Consider the following 10955-nt stretch of genomic DNA (forward strand, 5'->3'; position numbering starts at 1 on the left):
TGGTAAAACTAACTGTGATTGATTGCTTTACATTCAGACAGTCTCTTCTTGTCTATATAGGCAGTTCTTGGCCAGAATAAGCTGCAGTGTGGACCAGCTGTCGTGTTGTAATAACACTGAACTTTAGCAATAATTATCAGACCCCCTTTTTGCACTCTAGTGTCCCTCTGCCCGACTCTGACCCTGGATAAGGTGTTTCTCATTATCGCGAAACTAGCCTGTTCATTAGTGCAGCCTGTAATAAATTATCCAGCGGTTAGACTGCCATGCGGTGACTGCGGCCCATAATTTTTACTCACACCACAGCACTCCTGAGTCCCCCATGGTTGCCTGATACTCATGTTCTACCCTGTTTCCATGCTCAGAGAGTCATGAAACCAACACTTGTTATGCAGGAGCTCCATCAAAATTAAATGGCCACTGAAAATACAAATCGACAACCACATACTGTTGTCCTGCCCCAAACTCATGCCATTGGTTGAGCCAATGTTGCTGTGTCTGAATGGTCGGGATGCTCAAATTAACAGAACAATATTTTGATAGCGTCAGTGTCACAGTGTTTCACATTTCAAGCCTGATCTCATGAAAATGATGTGACTGTGGCGGCATATTTTGCTGCTCCACACATGTATCACGGCAGTTTTTAGGTAAAATGTCCACTATGTGGCGCTAAAATGTCGTTTTGCTCTAAAATGACTTGTGTGAAAAGGAATAAAATGTATTGTTGTTGTAGCGCCTCTAGTGTCCGTTTCACCAGGAAACTGCTGTGATACATACAATGAGTACTAGAGGTCTTCACAGGTCCAAAAATGTGTCCCCGAACCCGAAAAGATCTGGAAATGTGCTATCCGGAACCAACTCGGACCGGTCTATTATTTGAAATCTGGACCTGGACCCGGCCAGGACACACCGACCCCATTGAACCCGATCAGAACAGATCCCACTCTCCAGTACCCAACCGTGACGCATACAATCCATCCTCCTTGCCAAGAAAGATGGTATTATAACATCCATGTTGTTCCTCTCTTGCTAATTGAAAGAGCATGTATAATCCGCTCCTTGTTTCAGCTTCAAAAGTCCAATTGCGTTCACGTTGGCGGATGACAAACGCAACTTTTTTTGTTTTTTTGCATCTTGCAGAATATGATAACTTCCACTGTTTGCCCTTTTGAACTATAACAACGATTGCTCATTCAGTGCCATGGCCGCTGACGTTAGCATCAATCATTTTACTGTCATCTGTGCTCTCTGAGACGTGTCTGACCATAGATTTTATATATACAAGCGAACAAACTCCAACCACAATATCTCAAAAATTGCTCCGACGCCAATAATGCACTTCTGTTTACGTCATCTGTCAATTACCGATATTGCGGAATAAGTCCCGCCTTTTAAATAAAAGGCCAATCGTCAATTGGTAAAGCCATCATGTCACTGCAGATGTTAAACAGACCGGAGACCCAAAGTACATGAATGGGACCTGACCCGGACCCGGCTGACCGTTTAAAATATGGACCCGTACGGGGTCGAGTCCCGGGTCCTCGGGTTCAGGTGGACCCGTGAAGACCTCTAATGAGTACTATATAATATACATATAGTAATGTGATTCTATGAAACCAGGTTGCACTTTACAGGGAAATCATATAAATAAGCTGGGATAGGAGGAAGTATTTTAACATTTTACTACAGACACATGCTTACAAGTATTAAGAGGAAAACTCCATAGATATTGAGCCATTTTCCAAAAAAATAAAATAAAATAAGGCACATTTTAGAAGTGATTAAATGGTATTATAGTTTTCACAAGAAAGTATAAATGAAAAAGGCTGGGCGCCTGCATTAGTGTCTCTTAAAACAGGTGTGATTCACGCTGTTGAGTGTTAAAAGCCAGAACACCTAATCTATCATTCCTGCAGGAAAATGTACCAAAGACACGACTTAATGGCATGTCATAAATTACAGAGATCACATAAACCCATTGATGATTCGACAGGAGTTCTACAAAACTCCATTAAACTCTACTTGGTGACACTTCACAAAAGAGCACATGGTGAAAATACACCAGAAGTGTAAAGTTTGGACACACCTACTTATTCTTTATTTTCAATGACACATTTCAGAGTAATAAAAAAGTCAGCTGTAACACGGTCTCATAGAATCACGTTACTATCCCTACGTTTTTGCTAAATAATTTTTACGTGGCTCTTTGTATGTATCACATCAGTTTCCTGCAATGAACACTAGAGGCGCTACAACAACAAAACGTAAAACGGCAGATTATCTGTTCAGTTAAACCCTTACAGTTCTTTTCTCCCTTTTTCTCACACTATGTTATCTAATGACATCTAAACATTTTTAATAGTACATGACATGTAAGGCGATAGATGTTCACATTATATAACTGTATTTACTACTTGCGATGCAAAGGCCCGGGGTACGAGTCCTAAAGAGCACCACTAAATGATGTGATTGCTTCAGCAATTGTTTTTTTAATCTCACATTTGTTATTTATGACACGATCAGTTAGTTTTAGGTGTAAGGTTTAAGTCCTGTTCACACCAAACACATTTTTCTGGTGCGATTGTTTGTTCCGAAAAAGCTTTTGAACGGTATCAAGGGAGTCCGATGACGCTTTTCACAGCGGGTCCGACAACTCGTCCTTCGTACTGCGATGAAAGAAGCTTTTTGTCATTTTTCCAGAGTCGCTACAGCTGCTCAATTCAGCACGTCTGTGTTATACTACTAATACTATTCAACTGGCAAACATCAGCATTTAAGTATATAATCTAAATTATATACTTAAAAATAAAGAGTTGCAGTTCATGAACCCTTTGTACTGCAAACATAAACTTGGTCTGTTTTTGAAAGTTTGCTTATGGTTTTTTGTCTTAATCTACATTATTTAATATGTACATCACTGTGCCTGTTATATTTGCCTGGAATTAAAAATAGCAGCGAGGTTCGGCAGTTCATTTTCACTAAGCTCGTAGTAAAATAACGCGTTAAAAGATTTGTTACATGCAATGTTTCAGAAAAACTAATTGCAGAACCACACTGCTTTTTTATTGCAAGGACAAATAGCACAATAATTTAAATAAAGACCGTGAGTAGTGTTTTATATTATTTTTAATATATGCATCATATTTTATACTATACTGTTATTCTCAATGTACATTATTCCACGTGTATTTATATCACTGTACCTTGTGTTATATTATCCAGGCATTATAAAAAGAGACGTTGGGTTCGGAAGTCTTTAAGGCTAATTCTCGATCATTAGCCTTAAAAACGTCATCCTTTCAGGTGAAAATTTAACTCGCTTTTAGCGCCACACAGTGGATTTTTCACCTTGGTATCCTCATGCCAAAGTCCTTCTTCATTCTTCGCTCAAAGACAAAAAAAAGACTGAAACAGATGAGCAACGGTATACTTTTTGCAAACATTCAGACACCGGCCGCACTGCTGGAGGAGGCGTTTAGAGGAGTATTTAAATATGAGGATGCACAAGTCTACATGTAAAACCTTAAATAATGTGACATAATTAAGCAATAAGGAAAAAGAGGCATGCTATATTATGAATATAGTCACCGCTGAAGGGCTTTGTTAGGCACAACGCAAAGCGGAATAAACAGTAAACAGAATGTTGCTAGGCAACTAGAATAAGTGTGAGCAATAGGTATTGTGGAGTGATGCAAATAGAAGTTCCGTGAAGAGGTCAGAGCTTAATGGACCCTGTTCACACGTCCACGTGCCACGAAGCGGAAATCGTCATAGTTGGTTAAACTTGAATGGCGGTGAATGGGGGACCACAGCAAATTACATTTTTTGCTTACCCGTTTGCTCCAACAGCAAAAGAAAAAATCAACTATTATGTTTTCACAGCTTTGCAGAAGAAGTTAAAAATATACAGTGCTGGATTACGGCAGTAAGAAGAGATAAACGGGCCTCAGCAGCTGTGTTAGAAGCCTCATCGCAGCTATGGTAAATGATTTGGAAATATACAAATTTGCTACATTTACATTGTTAAAGAAAGCAGAAACGCGTCATAACAGGTCTGTGAAAAGGGTCCATCGTGAATAAAACACGGCTGTTGACCAATCAGCTTCCAGGACCAAAACTATCCATATCATTCACCATATGCGCTAGAGAAACTAGCAAGCAGCCATCTTGAAAAGGTTGTCTTTAAACTTCCAGTCTGGCGGTTTCTGTATAGCTACCTATTGTGTTTATGTCAATGTGTAATTAGATAGCGAAGTGGATTTACAGTTTGTAGAGTTGGCAAAAGGTTTCATGAGAACTGAAGAAGTGTTCAGGGGATGTCATTACAACTGGAAGCAGAGCAGGTATGGGGTGCCATTTTGTAAAATTAAACATTTTACAAAAACTAGGACTGGGAATCGATTCCAAAAAGAATCGACTACTCGATTCTGAGGCATTGGGAATCGAGAATCGAGTCAATTCCTTTCGGGGAAACCGGTTAACCGGACTAAGCCTAATATTACTGAACATTGGCAAAGTAGATTTCCTTGAATCCCAGCAAATACATACATAATAACAGAATACAAATACGTTTTCACACGAATTTTAAAAACATCAACTGACGGTTGATGATTAAACATGATTTCACCAAATAAATATATAAACATTACACCTTACTGCCTGCTTTCCAGTACAGTCTGCTGGTATTTTACTATGAATGAAACTTATAATCGATTAACATGGCATATTTGTGACAGTAAATTGGCATACAATAACAACTTCCCCGATGTTACAACACAAGTCTACAACAAGAAGACAGCAGAGTTCAGTTAGCGTCCTAGTTCACATCAATAAATCGGTATGCTAAAGTTTAAATGGTCAATGTGCTGTACTTATAAAAGCAAGAATCTAACACTTCTCAAATCATTCTCAACATTTTTACAGTGTTTTAAAACCCTTGGCATATATAAATATATGCATTTTAACTAGCCTACATTTTACACCATTTTACATTAAAAACTATTGTTTTAAATGAACCAGTACAACAACCTGGATGGTTAAATAAAACTGAAGTGTATTGTTTGGACATTTTATTCAATGTACAAAAGGAAGTGGGCATTTTCTGTACGTTATAATTTAAACCTCTTAAAAACAAGACCTCATGAGTGGAAACAGACCATTTCAATGTAGGAAAAATGCCGCTTTTAAGATGATTTGCAGTAGTTCTAGTAAATACAGCCGCATCTACTCGAACTTCCCTCACATTTATCTCATGGGATTGAAGCATCGTGCTTTGGTATCTGTACAAAGGCCCTGGTTTAATTTTAGAATAGACCTATTAATAGTGAATGTTGTTCATGCTATTATAAATAGTGGAAAGAACACTTTGTAGTGAGCTGTTTGTTATGAGATTTAACTTTACCTCACATTTTTTTCAGAATCGAAAAAATTTGTGTGGAATCGATTCCCAAATTTCTGGGTTTTCAATTTTGTCAGATTTAACAACAAAATCTGCTCAATTTGGACACATTTATATAAATAAATATGTCTCTTTTTTTTATCCATTTATTGTGCAACAAATACTTAAAAAATAAATATCAAATCTAAATCTGACAAAACTAAATATAACTGTTAAATCTAAATGTAAAACTCAAATCTAATATATACATTTTTAATATAAATATTAACTGTAAATGTAAATTCTACATGTAAATATAAAATATAAATCTTGAGCTAAACATTTAGAGGACATATAAATAAATTATATGAGTCATCAGTCTTGACTGATGACGTTAAAGCAGTGCGACAGGGCAGCAGTGGCAGATGACCCTGCGTCCCAAACGGGATCAACCCGCCTCTGAAGGGCACTTAGGGGGAACGATCGTGGCCGCCATGCTGAAGGGTCATTCCAAAATTAAGGGCTCATAAATGGCTGCTTCGAAGGGCCCTTCAAAATGAGCATTTTTGTAGGGTTCAACTGTTGGACACTTCGCTGCAAACCGGACCATATAAATGTGCAGATCTGCAACCAGCTACAACTACAACCACAATCTGGTATACCCAAAAACATGTGACATCCCTTCATCTCAATTATTTATAAAAGCTTTTAATCATTATAAATAACTTTTTAAATGTATTTTTAACCCCGGTTTATTAGTGTCAGTCTTTGTGGGACAGCAGTGGCTCCTTTGGCTTGGGTAGATGACGCTGAAGTGCATTCCGAATTACCAATATTTTCGACCAAATGGACACTATCTAAACTGGCGAGCAATGGGAGGGAGAGTGCCCTGGCCTCAGCCACGATGGAGGATGGTACGTTTTGTTACATTAACTCTATATTCTGCTTGAAAGCTAAACTTTATTTACTTGATCAGCTACTGGAATGCTTCTAAAACAACCAGGCCAAGTTACACTTGTGTAAAATCACCATGCAACAACTGCTTTATGCAGCACAATAAACTAGTAGCTAACAGCTATTATTGTTTATTGTTTTGTGTCGCATTTAAGATGATGTCACGGCAGTAGAGGCAGTGCAACTATTACGATCAGCCTATAATCCCACCCACGTTGAGTCGGCACTAAACAGCAGTGGAAAAGCAAGCTCAGAAAAGTAAAGTGAGTAGAGTCGAACCGTAACGTTCAGTGGAAAATTGCCAATACAAGCCAGAACAGCCACTGCTATTGGCTCTTTGTATTTACATGGGTACAAATGTGCAAAAGCATGACAGAACAACCACATAATTCAGTGATGCTAGGGAACTAAGAGTTTTAGATATTCTTATTGGAAAACAAGCTAAAAGAAATAAATGTATTTTGTTGCAGTGTCTAATGGGGCAAAGTCTACCCTCTCTCACCTTTCTGTTCACTTCAATCCATCTTTAACTCACAAAAAACAAATTCTCTCTTCTATCTAAAGCTGCATATTGCAAATTTTCTTCACAATAAGAAATGCATAGTGACATATATTATGATTCAATAAGTTGTGAGCAATCATGTTATAATCTAGCTGCATTAAATGTGTGCGCTCGAGGGATGAGCGTCCCCATGACAAAGTGTGCATCAGCCGGTGCAGTTTCAATCTCTCCCCCTTAGATCGGGACATTTGTGCAACTCATAGAAGAGGCGCTGACCGCACAGAGAAATGCCAGTGTCGGAGTTTGTAGTTAATTACATGATCTGCTTCTGTATTATTTGAACTTTAATAAAGCTATAACACATTCAATATAACGGCATTAAAGATGTAACACCGGGGTGTTTCCTTTAAAGAACTTTGACTCCGCTTATTCCACAATGAGTGTGCTTCTGTATTTACTTATTTGGTATTTTTGTATAATTCCTCATACGATCTACATCACCTGAAGCTGTTTGGGAAGTTTGGAGTGCGTCTGTGAGCTGTAGCCTAACATTTGCAAAAATGTCACTACAGTTCATTTTTATGAAATCAGTCTGAAACTTTGAAATACCATTTTGAATAATGATAATTATCTAGTGACCAAAAAATCATCAACAACTCAAAATCTTCTGCAAATTTGTCACCCTTTGTCTAGATTCCAATTTCCAAATCTCGAGCAACTTCATGAGGTGCATCCTGAGATGCTTTTCAAACAGTATTGAAGAAGTTCTTATGTATGCTGGTCCAAGTCACCCATTATTAAAAATATATACATTATATGCACGATTTAGCTATATTTGTCTACTAAATGAATGCCACCATTTATAGTGCCATTTATTTATTTTTTAGATCAAAAGATTATTATATTATGAGAAATTTAAATTGACTCGAGTGTGTCCAAACATTCGACTAGTAGTGTACGCAACAAAAAAAGAACAATCTAATGACTCATCAAAACTATTTTGTCTTTGAACATGACATAACAAACAACCGGAGAGAAAGTAATTCCAGATTCCAGATGACCATGCCAAAACCACACCAAAAACAAATGCATTAGATAATACTGATCCCACGATTGCACTAAATTACCAGAGAGTAGCCTAGTCTGCAGTCTGTTAAGAAGTTTTAGGAATATGCCACTAAAATGCAATATTGCCTGGCCAACACACAAGCCAACTAACTAACCAATGAGCCAGATGGGTAGAATATTATAAGGAAGCCACGGCCACACATGGGACTGGTTCTGAGTAAGAAGCTCCACACATTCCACAAATCTTTTTAAAAGGATTTAACATACAAGAGGGGTGGGCAATGGGGTGTTGTTGATTTGTTTAAGCTTTGAGCACCTTAGAGGGTCAATTCAACACAGGAGCAAAACACTTTTAGCTGAAATGCACTTCAAATCAGCCAATTTATAATTTCAAGCTGTTGGTCTATGGTCAAATTTGAATGAAACTGAATATGATTGGAATAATGAGGCTTTAATAGTCAGATATGAGACCTGACAGATCACAAATGACCAGGAAATGATTATTTGTTTTAATGATTATTACATATCATTAAGACTATGAAGTTCATGGCAAGTGTAAAGGAATGTTCTGGGTTTGATACAAGTTGAGCTCAATCGACAGCTTAATGATGATTACCACAAAAAATTATTTCAACTCGTCCCCATTTATATTAAAAAAAAAAAAAAGAAAGAAAGAAAGAAAAAGCAAAATTCGCAGTGAATGGGAGTGAATGGGGCCAGTGCACAAACGTTCAAATACTCACCGTTTCAAAAGTATTGCCACAAGATGTAAACGTTGTACATGTTTAAACATGATTTTAGTGTAATAAAATTGCTTACTACACTATTGTGGCAATGCTTTTAAAATAGGAGTATTTTAATGTTTAAGCACCGGCTCCATTCACTTCCATTGTAAATGGCCAACTGTAACCGCAATGTCTGCATTTTTATAAATAAACGAGGGATGAGTCTAAATTATTTTTTGTGGTATTCAACATTATTCCACAAATGCGGTCAATTGAGCTTAACTTCACTGTAAACCCTAATGCTGTCAATACTGCAAAAAATCGAGTTGTCTTAATTTAAAAAAAAAAAAAAAACATTACTTGAAATATCAAGTTTTGGAGACGTCATTAATCAATTCAACTGAGAAGCAAGTTTACTGCAAAAAAGACACTTACAAAAGGGGTGGTGGTGATTTGTTCCAGCTTTGAGCAACTTTGAGCAGAAACATACTAGTGCACCACGGCTGAAAAGTAACTGGCACAAGGCTTAGAGCTTAAACCCAACTCAAATCAGTCCATTTAAACAGGGAGTTCAGACTGTTCTTCATGATCTATGGTTACATTTGCATTCAAAATAATAGGATATGATAGTAGATGAGACTTTAATACCCAGATACGAGACCTTACAAATCACAGATGACCACAATGAGACCGGAGTGCAGAAAACAGTCCCGGGTCTGCTCGTCTCTGTATCCAGATTTCATCCCTAAAAACAGCTCTTTGACAAGCACACTTTTTATCAGTCCCATCAATCAGAACTTCAGCCAGAAGAAATCAATCTTATTCAATAAGCCTGAGGATACATTTCATTTGGTAATTGTGATATATTTTCATCATGCATGTTTAAGATTGAGGGTAGTCAATTTGTTTTCCAACATTAGAAACCACCTTTCAACAGACCCAAGAACAGTTTGTATATATTTGATTACGTTTTATATAAATCTTGACGCCTCCTGAGAAAATGTTCTTACCATAAGAGGCAATTTAGACTTCAAAGCTAAAATCAATAGAAACAGTGAAAGTATATGGCTTAAAAAAGTTTAAAAAGGTACATTTCAAACATTAAACTGTATTTAATGTTCATGTTTTTCTCACCTTTTTCAATGTAAATGCTCATGGCAAAACATACCGGTAAATCATTTCCTGATTCTTCGGCTTTTGTGGCTTAGCAAAAAAAAAAAAAACTTTCACATGGTAAAATTAATTAAATATTTGATTATTTATATATATAGTCAATCTAAAGATATTAAAATTATTATTATTTTTTTTTAAATTTCTCTAAAAAATGAGCACGTTTAAGTGGATTTAATAAGAAAACCTCTGCCAAAAACATACATTCAATATGTTATTATTTTGCAAAAATTGTTAACGTGTGCAAACTTCATTTTTAAGCCTTACACGGAGATTCATAGAAACTACAGTGCTTTAACAAATTAAATCAAGTGTTCCAGGGGTATATTTTCACTTGAGTTTTTGCTGTAATAAAGCTGTTTAAATAAAATAATAAAATGTTTTTAAGTGATTATGATTGAAGAACTCCTTCAAATGATTCTAATAAGTAAAATGTTACCAGACAATTGGAGACAATAAGTTTACAAAACGCGACATTAGCAGAGAGGTGAGTATTTTGCATCCTTTAATTAAAAATATAAACTACTGTAAACACACCTTTTCTGTCCTGATCGACCTCTCCAGTCATGGACTTGAGAGAAATAAATTAAGAGTGAAAATAATCCACAGATAATGAAAATGTATTCCTCAACGTGTTTTCTCTCGACTTCTCCCTGAAGTGATGATGCATAATGCTGAACTTCCACTTTTATTTTCACATAAAATGTGTCCGGAGTGGCCAGAAACACAGATGCGTCGCAAACGCAATTCAGACGCGTTCAGATGCAGGACGTTCCGCGTCCAGTAATTCCTCAGGAGAACTTCTCCACTCTGAACGCAGAAGCATGTGTGCCAAAACCAAGTCCCATAAACACATGAGAGTTCGGAACCCCGGAGGGGTCGAATTCCAGCCACATGATACACTACAAGCGAGCGACGAGTGAGCGCGTCCCGCTCCGCTGATTATAATGAGAGCGCTCTGATTGGTCAACTGGGTCCCAACGTCAGGATCTCATCGCTTCAGTGCACGCATCGTTCAATATATTGGGATTATATTGGGATATACGCTAACTCTAGAATATAATAGAAATATATGGTTCTTACACTCAAAAAATACTTTAGCCTATTTTTTAAGATTTATCCATTTCAACTGAATAACAAATTTCCATCTAATTGAATT

At 37.0% G+C, this 10955-nt stretch overlaps 1 protein-coding gene across 1 annotated transcript in view; it reads right to left on the minus strand.

The window, feature by feature from the left end:
* LOC127646143 (neurturin) overlaps positions 1-10564 on the minus strand; it is a 28974-nt gene extending 18410 nt beyond the window's left edge. Inside the window, exon 1 of the mRNA XM_052129593.1 lies at positions 10334-10564. Coding sequence (XP_051985553.1) covers positions 10334-10364 — 31 coding nt within the window. The 5' untranslated portion in view covers positions 10365-10564. The remainder of the gene's footprint in view (positions 1-10333) is intronic.
* Between the last annotated feature and the right edge of the window lie 391 nt (positions 10565-10955).

Source organism: Xyrauchen texanus, chromosome 7, assembly GCF_025860055.1.
Source record: "Xyrauchen texanus isolate HMW12.3.18 chromosome 7, RBS_HiC_50CHRs, whole genome shotgun sequence".
NCBI lineage: Eukaryota > Metazoa > Chordata > Actinopteri > Cypriniformes > Catostomidae > Xyrauchen > Xyrauchen texanus.